This window comes from Microtus ochrogaster, unplaced genomic scaffold, assembly GCF_000317375.1.
Source record: "Microtus ochrogaster isolate Prairie Vole_2 unplaced genomic scaffold, MicOch1.0 UNK4, whole genome shotgun sequence".
NCBI lineage: Eukaryota > Metazoa > Chordata > Mammalia > Rodentia > Cricetidae > Microtus > Microtus ochrogaster.
This window is the reverse complement of record NW_004949102.1, coordinates 14,612,917-14,632,633: the sequence shown is the minus strand read 5'-3', so window position 1 is coordinate 14,632,633 and position 19,717 is coordinate 14,612,917. Positions and strand designations below refer to the sequence as shown.

Here is a 19,717-nt window from a genome sequence, read left to right as displayed (position 1 = left end):
GTAAGAATGCCAAGATGTTTTCTATCACCTTACAAATACAGCTTAGCAAACAGCCCCAAATTGGAATTGAGACCGTCTGTGTCATGAGCACAGCTGATAATAGTGATAAGAAATACCCGACCCTGTAAACTTCTCTGTCCCTGCTTTGTAGTCTGTATGCTGGACCACTCAAATAAAAGTTTCCTAGAATGACAGCAGAAGCACTCTTGTGCTGAATAGCATGGAGTCCCTGGTTCTGTGACTCATGAGTTCAACCTCAGTCCCTTGTACTGGTCACTGGAAGAAGGCAATAGTTTACCCATTACAATCTAATAAAGGGGGAAGAAGAGGATTCTTCAAGGAAGAATGCTTGAAATGCGCCAGGTATTTTTATATACTTTAGAATAACTCAGCAAAGTACTCATCTATTTATTTCAATGGTTTTTCAAGACAGGGTTTCTCTGTAACTTTGGAGTCTGTCCTGGAACTAGCTCCTGTAGACCAGGCTGGCTTAGACTCACAGAGATCCGCCTGCCTCTGCCTCACAAGTGCTGGGATTAAAGGCGTGCGCCACCATCGCCTGGTGGTACTCATATTTTTATAGCTGGAGTGAGATCTAAAAATAATGTACTTGGCAAGGTCATAAACCAGGAAAATAAATAGAATTTGATACCAAGCAACAATTTAAACCTTTACTTACTTATAATGATGAAATAGAAGAGGTATGAATTTTTAAATAGTATTAAAACCTGAGGATATTAAATCAGACCCTGATTTAACAGAGTATGCAAGGACTTCTTGACTATAAAGCACTGAGATGTGTTTTTGTACCTCTGACTCCACAGATGTTTCTAAGTACACTCTGTAATTTCTATTCTTTAAAAAGGCAAGCAAGCAACCTTCATCTCTTATAGTTCATTTGTAAGTTCTTATGATTCGAAACACAAAGAAACACCAGCACAGAAGCAACTGCACAGAAAGGTAATACACACCTGTTTTATGGCCTGTTGAGCCAAAAAAGCCATCTGCAAGGGGTTGGGTTTTATTGTCTGTCGTGGTATATTCTGGTTTGGTGGGTATCTCAGCTGTTGAGGATAAGGAGGAAGAACTGGTCCATTGGGTTTAGGGCTGTGATTCTGAAAGTTTATTAAACGTGGTGGCGGATGCTAGAAGAAAGAAATGAAAGCACTGCAGTAACAAGGGCCTCCTAAAGAGGGGCCCAGATCTTTCCTGTGTAAAATCCCAAAGGCTAGCAGCTCTGCCACACTAAGACCACAAGAAGCAATGGGGAGGATGGCAGTAATCTATTTTTAAAGGGGGAAGGGGAAACAGTGACTGCGAAAGGAAGGATGGGGTGAGCAGAAGGAAGAGGACAAAGAGGAAGGAAGGGAGCTTTCCTGGCAGAGGGGGTGGGGTAAGGAGGGACACCTGCGAGCAGTCTTACAAACCCGCGCTCTTATGCAAGTCTCTTTTCCATCACTTAACTGTCTTTACAGTCAGGAATTGTTGCTTCTTTGTTTAAGATACCATCAATGTATATGATCAGAACTTCTTAGAGAGGAATACTTCTCCCCATGTTCACAGAGAAACAAGTCCTTACCATCTATAAGGTTCATAGAGCAACACCTCAAACTCTGACATTGTGAAGGCAAAAGCCATGAAGTGCAGCTCTGCCCTCCCGCTAGTTTTTCCTACTTTTTAAATTACTCCCCTACTCTAAATTAACCGCTTCCTTTCCCCCTTTCTCCCTTAGTTTAGACTATATTACAGAACCCGTGAAAAACAGATTTACAGAGTTTCTGGACCAACTGAAATTCCACAGGGGAGGAGCAGAAACAGTATTAGTGGTGAACTACACAGAGAACAAGCCAGAAACAATTCTTTTTGATTTTCCTTGAAAATTTGTAGGGTTTTATACTATGAAAAAACAAGCAGAAAATAGTGAGGAATTATAGTAGAGATTTTCTAAATTTTAATGAATGGTTTCTCAGGGAGAAGAGATAGCTTTCTGTCGCCACAGCTTCATCCTCTCAGTAACTGCTCAACACAATAATTCAACCAAAAATGACATTTGGTGCCAGAGCACTGTGATTAAATGCTAACCTTGCCTACCACTAAGATGCTGACAGGTGAGCAATAGGGGAGTAGTCCACCCGTTTCGTGAACTGCTACACTACAGTTGGGTTCATTTAGGGAACTTCCTCTGTAGACCAGGCTAGCCTGGAACTCAGAGATCTGCCTGCCTCTGCCTCCCTAATGCTGGGATTAAAGGCATGTGCCACCACAGCCCTGCTGCTTTGGCTATTTCTTAGTAAAAAGGCAATTAATTAAGATGATAGATTAACTCCTTTCCTGGATAAAAACTAGTGGTAGAACATTTGTTTTTAGCATGTTAGGGGCTTGGGTTGGGTCCCAGCACCACAGATAAGCAAGTAACAACAAAAGCATGAATGTCTGTAACTCTCAATTAGGTTGAAGAATTCTTTGAAAGATACTTTAATGTTTATTAAATTGCTATTCAACAGGCTATGCCATTTACATATTTTTCCATAAAGAACCACATTATATATCCTAGTATTAGTAAACTACTAATAAAACAGCTTCTCCCCCTAATTAACTAGTATTTCTTTTTTTTTTTTTATCAGTTATTCATCTGTACTATCCCTGTTTCCTTTCTGCTTTTGTTGTCAAGACATTCTGAGCTGAGCTTTGTTCTTAAATGTAATGAGAATTCTTAGCATAGTTCTGTCCACGAGATTGACTTTTATGAAACTCCAGTTCATCTGTGTCATTTACCAAACTCATTACAAACCCCTGTCTAAACAGGGAGAATATAAAATTAACTGAAAGTTGTAAATTCTATGAAAGAGCTGGATGAACTCCTCACCAGGCTTTTACTCATCTAGATATGCCCATATCTAACCTAAACAAAGTTGGCTAAACTATTTAATAAAAGTACGCAGAACGAAAATGGGATCGAAGACTTTGAGAGATGACTCAGAGAACTGAGCACTTGCTGTGTGGTTCAGATCATCAGAACCCATTTAAAACAGTGGGGTAGGCATGAAGGATGATTTGTAATCTCAGCACCCAGAAGCAGAGCTAGGGCAAGCTGGCTAGCTGGACTAGCTAACTCAGTGAGGTCCCTAGGCAAAGCAAGAGACTATGCCTCACTAAGTGAAGCAAATAGAAATGAAGGAAGATCCTGATGTCAGCTTCAGGCCTCCACAGATGACATGTGCATGGCTACCTGTACATGTGTGCATGAGGACATGCACAGATAACACTTGTTCATCATACAATGCATACACATTCCAAAAAAAGAAAAGGAATGAAAAATAACAGATTACACATCTAGTAAGAACTGGAATAGTATATGGATTTGCTTGGGAAAAATGTAAAAGGCTGAAAAGAAAGGATTCTAACGGGCTGCCTGACTTCCTCTCCTGTACCTTGTCCTAGTTTCTAGAATGCAGTGTGGGTTTCTAAATACTACCTCCAAAGAGATGCATGTACCCATACCGGAATCAGAGGTACACAGTTGTTTCTCATCCATCACAGGCCTTAGTTATTTGGGAACATAAGCGTTTATTCCTTGCTAGGATTGAATGACAATGCATGGGGATTGATAATAGCAAGCAAATAAATCAGAGTTGAACTAAAAACTAGGGGTTAGATCAAGGATCCTTTAATGCAGTCACTTTTTAGTATTTAAATGAAGGGCAGTGTGTGGGGGTGTTGGTAACTGTAAGCTGCTGAACACAATCACACTACAGTTAACTAAGGTAGGACAGGCCTGCTTCCAAATTTACCTGATGAGAGATGGAAGGTTGCTGGATGGGCCCTTGCATTCTAGGGTTTGGTAAACCCACAGGTGCTGGCCTCCGTTGCACCTGTTGCCTCTGAGCCATTACCTGTTGCTGCATATGCTGGAGTCGTAACTGAGCTAGGCTGATCTGTGTTGGGAACTTGGATAACTGGTTGGAAGGTAAACCACCTGGTGGCTGTGAACTCTGTTCCACGACAGGATTCTGCTTAGGTATTTGTGGCTGGCTCTCTTTATCCTCGATTACTAAAGAACCTAATTAAAAAGAAAGAAACAAGATAAGTTTTTATAATGGGTGAAATACCACATTTTATATGGTTACTGATTTGGACCTCAACTGACAAAGAATTTTGGATGCAGACCCCTCTAAACTATTAAAAAATAGAGGCAGGCTCCCAATGAGGTTTTATATGTATATTTTACGTGAACTTACCATATAAAATTTTTTTATGAAAAAATACTAATTCTTTAAAAAATAGTAAGATTTAAGATCAGACATCTCCCAGTCCCACATTTTCTATTTCTAAAGCTGTTTCTTTTAGTAAGGCAGATCAAGGTGTTTGAGTCCAGGTACTGACTATATATTGATAAGCAAACGGCTATGTACATGTCTCAGATTGGCCCGCATCATTCTTCTGTTGTTTTGTATGATGTTATTGGCAGATGGATGACATCCGTCTGAGTCTATTTCTTCTTTTCCCATTGTACATCGTGATGAAAGCACTGACTCCCCCTCCAGCTCTTTCCTTTCTCACATATAATCTAGTCTTGGGTGTGTGTGTGTGTGTGTGTGTGTGTGTGTGTGTGTGTGTGTGTGTGTATGTGTGAGAGAGAGAGAGAGAGAGAGAGAGAGAGAGAGAGACACCATGTTTGACGATTCTAAAACAAATCCAGGAACCCAATATGCCAAAGGAAATACTGGTTGTTGAGAAACAATGTCTAAGGAACTTTTGAGCTTTTCTTTGTATCATTTCCGGTGATGAAGCTGAAGAGCAAGAATATTTTCATTCATTTAAAAGAGCAACAAGAAAGCTTAGTGGTAACTTTTGACTGCACTGTTTGCAAGGATTATTTGCTTCCTAATGTTGCCAAGATGCTATTCTCTGACTCATTGAGCTCTGATACCTCAGACTGTATGTTCCCCGTCAATTACTTAAAACCTCTCTCCCTCGGCCGCCTTCTCTGCATTCACACAATTTATAATCTGACCATGTAAAAGAAAAGATATAAAACCCAAAACGAACCCCCAAAATGGAAAACGTAAGGGAGGAAAAGAAAAGTCTGTAAGTAAGATGAACAATTGAGCCACTAGAGGCTTTAAAGTTATACTGCTGACATTCTGACAAGCATTGGAGTTGGGGGTGGGGGTTAGCGTAGGGGTAGGGTACTGTGCTCTCACCTACAAAGCTTGTGCTTGTAAAATTAAATTACCTAAAACTAGATTGGGCGGGTTAATCCCAGCATTTGAAAGGCAAAAGTAGGCTGGTCTCTGTGAGTTCGAGGCCAGTCTGCTCTACAAGAGCTAGTTCTAGGCTGTCCGAAGTTACAGAGAAACCCTGTCTTGAAAAAAAAGATTGGGGGAAAAAAACCCAAAACACAAACAGGATTTTATGGGGAGGAGAGGCACTCCTAAATTCCTAACTTAGATACCCTATAAGCTAACATTCATACATATTACCTCAAAACAAGTATGTATATATTCATGCATCTGTGTTACCATATGAATATATTAATGACTTACTGTGTGGCTGTAAAGCAAGATAATGGATGGGGATGTTATATTCAGTAACATGTCAAAACCAATGAGAGCTCTGCACCAAAATAGTCCAACAGAGAAAATGCACATAATGACGTACCCAGGTTAATAATGTTTTGGGCCCAGAAACTAGGATCACATTGAAACTGGATGGTGTTGTTGGTCACAGGAGAAGCATCACACCTTGCACGAAGAAGGTGCCGTAACCGATATGTAATCTAGAAGCAAGCAGAGAAAGAACATTAGTATGTTTCTTGGTAAACAATGTTTCTTGGGTAAATAACGTCCAGTGAATAGCTAAAACAGTTTCTGCTACGTATGCAAGTAATCATATGTGGGTTACAAAAATGGTCATATAAACCAGGCATGGTGGTGTATGCTTTTAATCCCAGCACTCCTGAGGCAGAGGCAGGAGGATCTCTTGAGCTGAGGATAGCTTGGTCTATGTAATTCCAGAACACATAGCAAGTTAAAACTCTCAGAGCACAGCCCAAGAATGCAGCCCTATGAGAATTCTGAAAGCTTGTGAGAAAACAAGACAAAAGAGTCTTGTGACCTCAGTTTCTTCAAAACATAGAACTGCTCTTGGAATGTTGTCTACGCTCCTTCCAGGTATAGTAGATAGGAACCAGTTTACTTGTTATTCACATGCCTCTATGGAAGAATGTGTTTTTGCCAAGTGTAGTTTGTCCTTGAAACTAAACACCTTATTTATTCATGCAATGCTTCTTAACCTTTAGAGTAAAAATTATCTGATGCTCTGAATAACATTGGCTATTGCATGAGACTTTAGTCTGTCTTCTATTTAGGCCCTGCTCTCCTAGGTTCATGGCACCAACTGAAATGCTAACCAAAATCCAATTTTTAGAATTAAGGACACTTCACGAAAACATCAACTCACTTTCCTTGCTTTTACTGAACTACTTCCTCTTTTCTATTTCTTTTTGCCATTGTTGTTGTTGAGATTTATGACTTTTATACGCAGAGCTATTTGCATACATCTGTGTACCATGTCCGTGCCTGGTGTCCTGAAGGACAGAAGAGGGTACTGATTCATTAAACATAGCACAAAAGGCAGATTAAGTTGCCACATCAGTGCTGAGATTTGAATTCAGGTCCTCTGTGAGAACAGTCAGTGCTCTTAACTGCTGAGCCATCTCTGCAGGCACTTACTACTTTATTCTTTTAAAGTATTCAGAATCTAGACTTAGGGTACTAAGTAAATAGAGAATACAAATGAATCTGTCTAGGAAATGGAATCAGATCTACTTGTAGGATAATTTTTACTTCTCATTATGACTCCTTAAGCAGCTGTCTTAAAATTCCATGCTATTTTACATACTTTTCTCTATGTTACAGTTTCCAATGCCTACTTTATTTTTCAACATTACTGTCACAATTCTTGACAGTTTCAATATCCAACCTGATTGCTGTGGCTTTACAGATGGCTTGCTCTGGTGCCTAACCACCAGCACTCCAAGTGCAGTTCCCATCAACTTTTCCTGTCCTTTCCCTGCTAATACTCAACTTATATGCAAGCCAATCAATACACATATTCAAACTCCTCTTTCATTTATACAATTACATGCACTCTTTCTCTGCAACCTTTCCTCCAGACAAAGTAAACCAACCCACCCTAATCTCTCTGTCTGAACTTAATGGAACTGACAAATGAACTGACCTTAAATCCATGGCCAGCTACTTCAGGTAGACTTGCTATCACAAGACATTTCACTGGGTTGTTCACTTTCTTATTTCCTTTTCCTAACAAGCAACTTCAAGGGAGGTTTCCCATTTCTAGCACTGGGAATTCTCTAAGATGGCTTATACACACACATACACACATAAATACACATAAACACACACACACACATCAACACCAACACCCACTTTTCATGCATTTATTTTTTTAAAGGTTTATTTATTATATATACAGTGTTTTTTGCCTGCATGGTCACCTTCACACCAGATGAGGGTGCCAGATCTCATTACAGGTGGTTGTGAGCCACCATGTGGTGGCTGGGAATTGAACTGAGGACCTTTAGAAGAGCAGCCCTTGGTCACCCCCATTGTTGAAGACACCACACAATTTCAACATAGCAGTACAGTTTGAACTAACATGGAAGCTCCTCCCTGAGGACTACACACCTGCCAAGGGAAAAAAGCAACCAATAGTGCTATTTAGCTATAAAACCTATGAATCACACAACTGACCCATTACAATGTTCCCAGTGGTGCAATGGTGGCACTTATACCAGGGGACTTAAGGCCTGCTCCAAAGGAGGGGATTCATGGCTGGTATTGTAGACCAAAATGCCTGTAGACCAAAATGCCTGTTGTTAGATAGCATCTTCTAGACAGCACCAGGAAATTCCAAAGACATGGTTACTTAAGTAAGACTTGCAGAATGACAATGACAGTTAGCATGCCAATATGGATGGAGGAAATTTCACAAAGTCCCACCTCTAGATGAAGAGCTACAGGCAATCAATGGCTACTGAGAAAAAGAGTACTAGCTTTTATCAAAGACGAGCTCCCGAATAAGTTATATAATCCAGAGAGGTCAGCCCAAAAGACATCTACACATGTACACCACCAAAGGACTCAGTAGGAGTGTGTGTGTGTGTGTGTGTGTAACAACAATAATAAAAGAAATAGCCATGAATTTGAGGGATGGGCATAGGAAGAGTTGGAGGAGTGGAAATATAGAACCCATGTAGAAAAATTTAAAATCTTTAAATTACTTAAAGAGCAATAGAGAGGATCTGGAGAGATTGCTCAGCAGTTAAGAGCACCTTGCTGGTCTTGCAGAGACCCAGGTTCAGTTTCTAGCACCCACACAGCTCACAACCATCCATAACTACAGTTCAAGGGGATATGGGCCTTTGATCGCAAGCACATACGTGGTGCACACACATGTGTAGGAAAAACATTTATACTTATATACATAAAATAAATCTAAATAAAAAATGATGAAAAAATAAAGGGGACTGAAGAAACAGCTCAGGAGGTAAGTGCATTTGGAGCTTTTGCTGAGTTTGGGTCGCACCCAGTGGTTCACAATTGCCCTCAACTTCAGTTTTAGAGGACTGATGCCTCCTTTAATCCCAGCAATCAGGAGGCAGAGGCAGGTGGATCTCTCTGAGTTCAAGGCCAGTCTGGTCTACAAGAGCTAGTTCCAGGACAGGCTCCAAAGCTACCGAGAAACCCTGTCATGAAGAACCAAAAAAAAGAGTTTGACTACAAAAGAAACAAAAAAAGAACACAATAAATATATCCAAACCAACCAGCAGAAACTAAAATCATCTTTATTAAGATTTATGAAATATTGTTTCCAGGAGAGAGATTTCATTTACTCTCTCCTATATTCTGGGGCCATCCTGGAGAGAGCAAGGCTGGGTTTACTTGCCCCTTCCTACTTTTGTTTTGCTTAACAGGTGAACAGTAGGAATGGTTTGGGACCAAAGTTAGTTAAGTAGTTCTCAGATGCCCCACTCACCAGTACAAGATAGTAAAGAATAGAAGGCAGAGTTAAGTTTAGTCCAATTTAGTTTAGTTTGTTCCCAGAGTCAGGCTCATGCTGAGCACAGGTTCACATCTGGTTCTTGGATGCCCTTTGTGAAACCCACTCACAGGGCAGGGCAACTTAGCTACTCCATGGGAAGGCACAGAAGGTTCGTCCCATAAGAACCACAGTTTTCCAAAGGTCTGTCCTATATACAGTCACACACTCTCCTGAACCTTTTCAGCTGATTGGAAGTGAAAAGGGAACTCCATCCCCTTCCTTGTTTCTCACCCAGAATCTTTTTTCCTTTGGGGGAGGGGGTTCCTGACAAGAATAGCCCGACAATATTTGTAGTAAGATCCAAGGTAAAAGAAAAATCTATTTTCTAAAACAGTAAGCTTAGGCGTGCCTTCTTAGAATGGCTCAAATTATAGCAGCACAATTATAGAGCGGAAAACACAGTACTTCTCCAGCACCAGCCTGCTGTGCCAATCCCAGACAAGCTAAATTCAGGCTGTTTTTATGTTGCACATATACTTCTGTGCTAACTATTGTAATAAGCGTCTTTGGTCCTTTCCTAGTTTGCTCACTCCCAGCCCTGTCACCTCATCATCATGCGTGCTGTAGTCAGCTCCTGTCTGCAGGGTTCTAGTGCGCAGCCTCTGGCCTCTTCTGTTTCTGTGCAGCACTCAATTTCCTCCAAGCATTCTCTCCGCCATCCAGCTGCAGCTTTTCTCTACTCCAGATTCTGAGTCACTTGTGTTCTCGGGACCATCCTCAACAGTCTCTAAGTTTTGCTACTTCCTCTTTGCACTATTTAAATGCAGCTCTTTAAGGGTAGAATTTGTTTTTCGCTACTGTCCCTCAAAACTCAGAATGTTGTCTGGCAGATGGAAATACCGAATAAGTAGCTGTTAAATAAGTAAATTTTCTCCACATGACTACAAAACTTCACATAACTATAATAAATTTTGACTATAATGTATGAGTGCACTTTGGAAACTGCACTGTGCTAACAGCAGATAACACAATGACACAACCCCATGTTCTTCTCCTTTTCTTACTTTTTCTAACTCTTTAACAATTCTGACTATAAATAATACTCATGAAATGTTAAAACAACTTGTACTGCCCAATGTTCTCACAATTTTTATCATTTTCTTAAATGCAGTAAATAGTTAACAGTAAAAATGGGGCCGGGTGGTGGTGGCGCACTTGGGAGGCAGAGGCAGGCAGATCTCTGTGAGTTCGAGACCAGCCTGGTCTACATGAGCTAGTTCCAGGACAGGCTCCAAAACCACAGAGAAACCCTGTCTCGAAAACAAAACAAAACAAAACAAAACAACAACAACAACAACAACAAAAAAGCAAAAATGGGGGCTAACGTTGTAGTTCTAGTAGTAGAGAGCTTGCCTAGCATGCAGGGACGTTGTGGGTTCGTTTCCCAGTACTATATAAATTGGGTGTTGGGGTACATATCTAATCTCTGCATTCAAGAGTTGGAGACAGGAAAAGTAGAGATTCAGACTACATAGTAAATCTAAGGCCAACCTGGACCACAAACAAGCACAACCACTGAAAAAAGTATCATGTATTTTTTTCAACATGTATTTTTATGAAATAAACGAGGCTAACTTTACATTTTTTTCACTTTAATTATTTTCTTAGAAAAACAGGATCTAAATTCAGCAGCTACCTAATTTACTCATTCTTTGAACATCTCTGCAGTCATGATCTATATACAAGTGAGGTAGTGTAGGAGGTGTTCTTTGTCTCTCTCGTATCACATAGAAAATGCTCTCCAGGTTCATCCTATACAACTGACAGTCTGCTATGGTTCATATGAAAACTATCACCAAAATATGTTGAAATTTAATTCCTACTGTGAGTCATCAAGCACTGTAGGTAGGGATTAATGGAATCAATCCCCTTGAATGTAGGACTTGAGAGGAGGACTGGGAAGAAGGCCACTCTGGATGACACATGTATGTCCTTGTTAAATGAGGCATTTCCTACCTTGGGACATTGTAGTCTCTCCACCAACATGAAGGCCTTCATCATATGCAGGCCCCTGAACACCACATTTCAATATGCACACCACATTCCAGTCCCCAGAACCATGGGTTGAATAAGCTTTTGCTCTTTATAATGAACAGTACTGGTTATAAGCATTGGATTGCAGGTAACATACAGTATATTAACTTTATCTGCTTTGATCTATACCTCAAACTCAGATTACTAGATTGTAATAATAGTTCTACTTTTACCTTAGTTTGAGGAACACATACACTGTTTTTAATCACAGTTATACTAATTTACAGTATAGAAGGGATCATAGAATTTACAGTATGTTCAACTCTGCAAAGTCACTTAATAACTTATATTTATATAATTTTAAAATTGTTAAAAGTCTGTTAAAAGTAGCTCCTCCATTCCCTTCACCCAGAATCTTCAACTTTTAATAATTATTTGCTCAAGTACCCACTCAACCTCTCCTAAACACATTTTTATTGATCTTTTCTGAGAGCATGATGCAGACACAAGTTTCTGAAGATGCACTCCAGTGTGACCTAAAGTAAAGCAAAGATTTAATAAAGTAAAGCAAAAATTAATATAATAAGCAAATTCTAAACTAAGAAAGCACCTGATTTATGCTACCATCAATCTAAACACTTGGCCAGGTTCCTTTGACATGCTCCTTCCATTCTGAGTACTGTCTAGTTTCTGGTACAGCAAGATACTCTGTATACTCTGCACTACCTTCTTCTTCCTAGGTACTTTGAAACCAGGATAGCAAGCTCAGGTATGGGGAGCACACAAACACACCTATCTGTAACTAGACATATACAGCTGTCTGTGCATATACAGAAAACTCAGTTTGTACTTTGCTTCTGGGTTGCTGCCAATGTGGTTAAAATCTTGGTGGAACTGTGAACCAAAATAAAATCAGAATGTTCATATTTGTGGTTACTTTGTTATAGCTCTGACTATCGGTCCAGGCTTCTGGGTGATCCCCAGTCCTAGTTCTACTACATGCCTATTGATGTAATAGGGATAAGATTAATTCTTCCATGTCAGAAAGACACAGGAATTTTTGATTTTTTAAAATTGTATTTTTTCTCCTAGAAAACCTAGAAAAACACTATACAAACCTACTAGTTTTTAATAATCAAAGGTGGTCATTTAAGGAATTTCTTGTGAGAAAAACAAATATGAATATGCATACTGGAGCTGGCAAGATGGCTGTATGGGTTAAAAGTGATTGCTGCTCTTCCAGAGGAGCTGGGTTCCCTTCCCAGGACCCATGTTGGAGGGCTCAAAGATACCTGGAACTCCAGCTCCAAAGGATGCTCTCTTCTGGCCTTTGTGGGCATCCAAAAAAAAAATACACATAAATAAAACTAATTTTTTGAGTACTTCTTTAAGGGTAAACAAATGTAATTAAAAGAATTTATAAGGCATATTCCCTGGCTGTAACTACTTCCAAACTAAGATGTAAATTCTTTCTATTTAATATTGAGCTTTATTTATACTTCAGAAATCAAGTACCTATTTAAATATTTGCTGAGCAGGTAACAGAAAGGTCTAAGAGTAATATCAAATATAGCCAAACTTGGCTCCTTGTCATGTGTTAAATACTTAGGATTTTTACCTGCATTATTATCTATCTAAACCGTGAGCTGTTACACTTGACAAAACTCCTGATTTACTTAAGATAATCTTAAGAGCTGTAAGGCCTAGATAGTACAATGAATAACTAAAGTTTCATTAAGTCTACCTGTTCATTGCTTCAGACCTACAAGAACGTAGAATGAATTCATGTAGTGGCATTTCAATTATATTTTAATAAATAAAGCTTCCTGAAGATCTGAAAGTAAAACAACCCCACTAGTCAGTCTTACAGACCAGGTAATGGAAACACACACCTTTAACCAATAGCCACTCTAGTATGCCATAGAAACTGGGTGGTGCATGGCTTTAATCATAGTAATGTGGTGTAGGATGTTCTTTTGTTCATGTGTTGCTTTCATTGGTTAATGAATAAAGAAACTGCTTTGGGCCTGATAGGGCAGAACTTAGGTAGGCAGAGTAGACAGAACTGAATGCTAGGAGGAAGAAAACAGAGTCAGAGAAGCCATGGATCCTCCGCCTGAGATGGACGCTGGTTAGAATCTCCGGTAAGCCACTGCCATGTGGTGGTATACAGATTAATGGAGATAGGTTAAACTAATATGTAAGAGTTAGCTAATTGATGTGGGAGTGGTTTCTTATTAATAAAGAAACTGCCTAGACCCATTTGATAGGCCAACCCTTAGGTAGGCGGAGTAAACAGAACAGAATGCTGGGAGAAAGAAGCTGAGTCAGGGAGTCGCCATGATTCTCCCACTCCAGACAGACGCAGGTTAAGATCTTTCCTGGTAAGGCAGTTCGTGGAGCTACACAGATTATTAGAAATGGGTTAAATCGATATGTAAGAGCTAGCCAATAAGAAACTGGAACTAATGGGTCAGGCAGTGTTAAAAGAATTACCGTTTCCGTGTAATTATTTTGGATAAAGCTAGCCGTGCGGGCGGCTGGGTGGCGGGTACGCAGCCCGCCGCTCCTATTACAACAGACAATAAGAAGTTAGAGCTAATGGCCAAGCAGTGTTTTTATTAATACAGTTTCTGTGTGGTTCTTTTGGGTGTCCCGGGTGGCTGGGACAAACAAGCGGCCCTCTCCTTACCACTGTGATGCACGATTTTAATCCCATCCCTAGAAAGGATTATAAAACAAAAAGACACACCCTTCAAACACAGTCTCACTCTGAGATGCCTGGAGGAAGGATCATCAATTTGGACTGAGGTCGAGGTAAGAGCCAATGGCTTACTATTTCGGATCTTAAGGTTGAACCTCAATTTCTCTGAGATCTTACTAAACGTGCTTCAAATTCAAGTGTATGTACAATGAAAAATCTAGCTAATTATTCACAATAAGGAATAAAATTTTTTTAATGCAAAAAAAAATTTTTTTTTTTTTGGTGGAGTGGGGGTGGACAGAAAGATAAACAGACGTGCTTCAGAGGAGAGAACGGAACTCAATGAAGCATCAGAAGAGCATCATGCTCTGGGTACTGCCGGTAAGAGTAGGGAGCTGGTGTAGGGCCAGAACTAAACACTCAAAGGGAAAAGGTCCTTGATCAATGAAAGGGGGGGAAGGGGGCAGGAGCCCAATCACCCTTGTCACACTTGCTCCTGCATACTTTCCTAACCATTGGCAGTAAAGAAACACTCTCTGCCATTACAAATGACAGCTTCATTTTTTGAGTCTCTACTAACATAATTTTTCTGGCCTTCCTTCTAAATAAAACACAGATTTAAAGTTTAACAAATGACAAGAGAAACTTTAAGAAAGTAATGTGAAGTTTAAATATTTCAAGATTTTATGATTGGACTTCTGAACGGACTCTCTCACTTCATAGGGCTTAGCCAGTTTCTGTCTCTTTCTCCAATTATAAAAAGATGAACTAACTAAATTAGAAGACATAAACAACGCTAAATCCTATTAAAATGCTTCTTCATAGTCAAAAAATAATTAAGCAAAAAGGTTCCATGGATTGGGAAGTTTGCAAACCGCACACAGAGTCAGACAAACAGACACACAGACACACAAACACACACACACACACACACCCGGGGCTGAAGATGACTCAGCAGTTAAGAAAACTATTTAGCACCCATGTTGAGTGGCTCACATGGGCAATAACTACAGGGAATCTGATGCCCCTGGCTCTCACAGCACCTGCACACATGTGCATATCCCTACATATAAACACAATTATAAAAAAGTCTTTAAAAAACTGTCCAATAGATCTATGAACAGGTGATGAACCCCACAAACCAACAAGTGAAATGCAAATCAAAATCCCAAGGATTCACATCATGCTTGGAACTACAGCTGTTAGCTAAGCAATGGTCACAGTAATTGCTGGTGAGGGTTAGAGACTGGTGGGAATGTAAATTGGTATAGCCATTATGGAAAATCGCATGGAGGTTCTTCAAACAATTAAAACTAATATGATATAGCCTAGCAAGCTCTCTAGATATATTCCCAAAGAACTGAAAAGCACGGCATAAATTTCTGGCCTTCCATGTTTATGGTATTTTTCATGATGGTAAAGATAGAAAAACAACATATGTCCACTGATTGATAGATGCATATGCAAAATTATATATGATATATATATACATATAAGTATATGTGTTTACCTTTATGTGTCTACTGATGGATAAATAGTGATAGACAGATCTACATTGCTGTGGGATAATGCTCTTATATCCTGTAATGATTTGTCACTTACACTGGTTTAATAAAATGCTGATTGGCCAGTAGCCAGAAAGCAAGCATAGGTGGTGCAACCAGACTAGAATAATTCTGGGAAGAGGAAAGGCACAGTCTGCAGCCACCAGCCAGCCAAAGAGGAAGCAAGATGAGAATGCCTCACTGATAAAAGTCACCAAGCCACGTGGCTAAACATAGATAAGAATCATGGTTTGATTTTAAGTTGTAAGAGCTAGTTAATGATAAGCCGGAGCTAATAATTTATAATTATTATAAGTTTATAATTAATATAAGCTTCTGTGTATTTTGTTGGTACTACACAGCTGCGGGACTGGGCAGGACAGAAACTCCTGTCTACTTTATATACTTTCATATATCAACCTCATATACACTGGAATGGTATTTGGCAGAAAAAAAATAAAACAAAGACAAAACCAAACAAAAGACTAAACAATAACAACAAAACTTCTGCCATCTAAAACAAGAATAAAATATAAAATAGGCTATGCTTAGTAATAACACTGTAACTTAAATCAGTGTAAGACAGATGAGCATATCTCATACCAAACCACAAAGATCTCATATCACAAAACAACAAAAGTCAAATATGTAGAAATAAAGTACCAGCAGAAAAAAGGTAGATAATGCTGAAGGTCAAAGAATAATTTTCAAAAAAATTAATTACAAAGGTTTCTATACTATATAGATTTTTGCTTAAAGAAACAGTAATTTTAGAAATTATAAGTCAGTATGATAATAGCATTCAGCCACACTTTGAGAGACCTGCCTTATATTATTCATAAATATTTGTTATTAAAGTAATTATTAATTTAAATAAATAAAACTTATATAACACATATGTACTGGCTCTGCCACTTGGTTCCAAAGAATAAAGGACAAAAGATGTAGAATCTTAATACTTAAGAATACAAGTATCTGCTGACTTTCTAAGTAATGTTCTTGCTTTTAAACCAAAGTTGAGACCAACAATATAAGCAGCCCTGGAAGCTCAATGGAAAAGGAGCTTGGCCCCTGCCAAAATCAGTGGGCAGAGATGCTAGTGCTGTAGGTACAGTGGCAATAACTTCAGTAAGTGCACCAAATCTTAAGCCACCCTTGTGAGGCTGTCCAACATTCAGCAGCTGTGCTGTATATGCTGCATTGTGAAGTTGAGAGGGTAATCACACATTCAATGGTGAGGTTGATACCGCTCTTTACAGCACAGTGACAGTGTTAGGGATGCTATTTACCTCTGTGCCTTTTTTCATAATTTGTCCAATAAAATGACTAGCTACATCTAATAATGATGTAAAATTCAACATGGAAAATGCTTAGAATTAGATCGTGGCATGCTGCAGGTGACAGTAAATGTTTACTATCAGTATTATTATTACACTGGATTCATATGTCAGTAGGAGTGAAAACAGAAAATTAAAATTTAAATCACATCAAATCCATTTCAGGTAAAAATTTATAAAATCAAGTATTTTGATCAATTGCTAAAATGCAATTAAGGGTAAATAGACTGTATTTTGTATTAGTTTTTCGGGGAATGGGGGTTATCTGTGTGTTTGTTTGTAGACAAAGTCTCACTATGCAGCCCTGGTAGGTCTGGAACTCTCACTATGTAGACCAAAACAGCCTGCCTCAATCTCCCCAGTGCTTGGATTATGGGAGGCACCATCTTACCCAGCCATTTATTCTTTTTTCCTTCCTTTCTTCCCTCCCCCACCCAAGACAGGGTTTATTTGTGTAGCCCTGGCTGACCTGGAACTAGTTCTGTAGAGCAGGCCAGCCTCAAACTCATGGAGATCTGCCTGCCTCTGCCTCCTAAGTATGAGATTAAAGGTGTGCATTGCCACCGCTTGGCTCTGGTGCTCTCTCCTCTCTCTTACCAGCCTCTTGCTGTAAAGTAGTGCTGTGCTGCTGCCACTGGAAACGGCCCATTTAGAAAAATGCATGACGTGCTCTAACTGCTTGGAAAGTCCAGCCACTTCCTGCTGTTGTTGTAGAAGTTTCATTCTATGGTCCTTTGCAAGACTCTGCAAATAAAATAATTTCAGAATTAATACTTCACATTCATTTTAATGGTTATTTTTGGATAATCAACTCAGATTAAGAACTACTCTGTATTCAACTAACAGTATTCAAAATGATCATAAGCACTTTCCTTCATAATACAAAGGATCACTCTGAATGTAATAAAAGTATAGTCTCCATGTTATCTCTACCTTTTGCCTATAGGTCTCTGTGGAGGGGTCTTGCTAAATTAAACGAAAAACAGACACGGATTAGCTATAATATGGAAAATCTAAATTCAAAATACACAGTAAAACAGACAAATCATTCAGCTATCTACTCAAATGACGAGTTCATCACATGATTTAACCAATACAGAGTTTCATGTTCTAGAGATTCTACCTCCAATTGCAACTAGCCTGTACCCAAGAATCATGCGAGGTGGGAGCTGAAACTTATCTCGTATTTGGCATTAAAAAAATCAAATTATTTGTCTTGAGAGTTACTAGAAGAGCCAGTAGGTAAGTACTATGCACTGCTAATGCATTCTCAAAGGTACTACATAAAAACAGAATAATGGGTTCAATGCCAACATGGCACCCCCCTGCCCACCAAATCGGGTAAGAATACTGACTTTCTACACAGAAAATATATACTTAGAAAACAGAGGGCAATCAAAATGAAAGGCACTGTAGTTGCGTAATAAAAAAAAAAAAGCACTACAAACATAAAAACCTCATGAAGAGCAGATAACATGGCTTTCTACTGGAACTGAACTCTCACTACCTGCCCTGGTCAGGTCTGTCTGGACAATGCACAGAGCTGCACTGCTAACAGTCAATGGCACTGTCACATCTACCCTGAGTCTAATAGCAGCAACGACCTCTGCAAACTGCAGTGCATTTTTAGAGCGGAGAAGAATTTTTTGAAAAACTGGAAATTGAGACTAAGAAGTTCTAGTATTTTGATTTTACAAGGTAGCATATAAAACAGGATCCATTCATCTGCTGGACAGGTGAATTCTGAACCAGAAGAATGGGAATGAAGACTTGGGGCATATTCAACAAGTAACATGGAATTTTCAAGGTGAAGTTCATCAAAACGAATACTGATGGCCAAGTACATTTTTATAGATTCTAGACTCTCCTTAATTTTTAACACTCTTCAAGTATCCAGAGCCAAGGCACTACTCTACAGTATTGTTAAAGTGATGTGTGTATAAATCTGAAAACATCAAATTCTACTTAATGTGCCCATTTTTAAAACAACTGCAGAACCCTAAAAACACAGTTATTATAACTGGGCACTGATTCCTTTTATCCAAAGCACTTCCTAACATTTCCGTAATAGCAGAATTATGAACAGCCATGGCTTCTTAGCAGGGACAGGACTTTCGGATAGAGATATTATCAACTGGTCAACTATGAATTAAAGATGAACTAGAATGTTTTTCTAATCGTTTCTCTTACAATTCTTTACATACTAGCACTCTCTTTTTCTCAACTGTTCAACTGTTTCTTGAATATAAATTCTTTCTCTTGACATGCTAAAAGAATAACTAAATACTATACGGCAAGTTTACATGCCATATACACTGTGGTATATGGTATTGCGTGGACTTATGCTGTTGCTATTGATGAATTTAAGCAAGGTGAGAAAGCTGGTACATGGCGGCTCAAGCTTTTAACCCCAGAACATGAGAGGCAGAAGCAGGTAGATCCCTATGAGTTTGAAGTCAGCCTGGTTGCCAGGTCTACAAAGACCAAAAATCACATTTTTTTAAGTGTCTCAAAAAAAAAAAAAAAAAAAAAGGAGAGAGAGAGATAGTACATTATTTCTAAAATTGTTTTTACCTATAATTATAAACCATCCTATCTTGAGCGTATACTCCCTAAACACTGCTTTCATAACTGAGACTATATAATACGGCTGGGTGTAGTGGTACAGTCCTGGGACCCAGCATCTAGGAGGATGTGGCAGAAGGATTTTGAGTTCAAGGATAGCCTGAGTAGACAAAACGCAGAAAAAAAAGACTATACAAGATTGAGGGTAAGAGAAACATTATCCCTATCTTGGTGTGGGATTCCCCTCTGTATCCAACTGAGAAGTGTCTTTGGGCCTATCACAGGGCAAAATAGAGTAAGGTGGAAATTCCAAGCAGAGATAAAGGCGGAGTCAGTGAGAAACCAGGTAGCTGCAGCCTGGGAACTTTACCAGGTAGGTCACAGCCACATGGAGATGCACAGACTAAGAGAAATGGGTTAATTTAAGATATAAGAGTTAGCTAGCAAGGGCGCTGGAGAGATGGCTC

At 39.2% G+C, this 19,717-nt stretch overlaps 1 protein-coding gene across 1 annotated transcript in view; it reads right to left on the bottom strand.

The window, feature by feature from the left end:
- Positions 1 to 19,717, bottom strand: part of Trim24 (tripartite motif containing 24) — a 109,713-nt gene that overhangs the window by 14,333 nt on the left and 75,663 nt on the right. The window contains exons 7-11 of the mRNA XM_013353228.2: positions 17,913 to 17,964; positions 17,283 to 17,429; positions 5,662 to 5,779; positions 3,894 to 4,060; positions 972 to 1,145 (exon numbers count right to left, since the gene is read on the bottom strand). Of these exons, the coding sequence (XP_013208682.1) occupies positions 972 to 1,145; positions 3,894 to 4,060; positions 5,662 to 5,779; positions 17,283 to 17,429; positions 17,913 to 17,964 (658 nt within the window). The remainder of the gene's footprint in view (positions 1 to 971; positions 1,146 to 3,893; positions 4,061 to 5,661; positions 5,780 to 17,282; positions 17,430 to 17,912; positions 17,965 to 19,717) is intronic.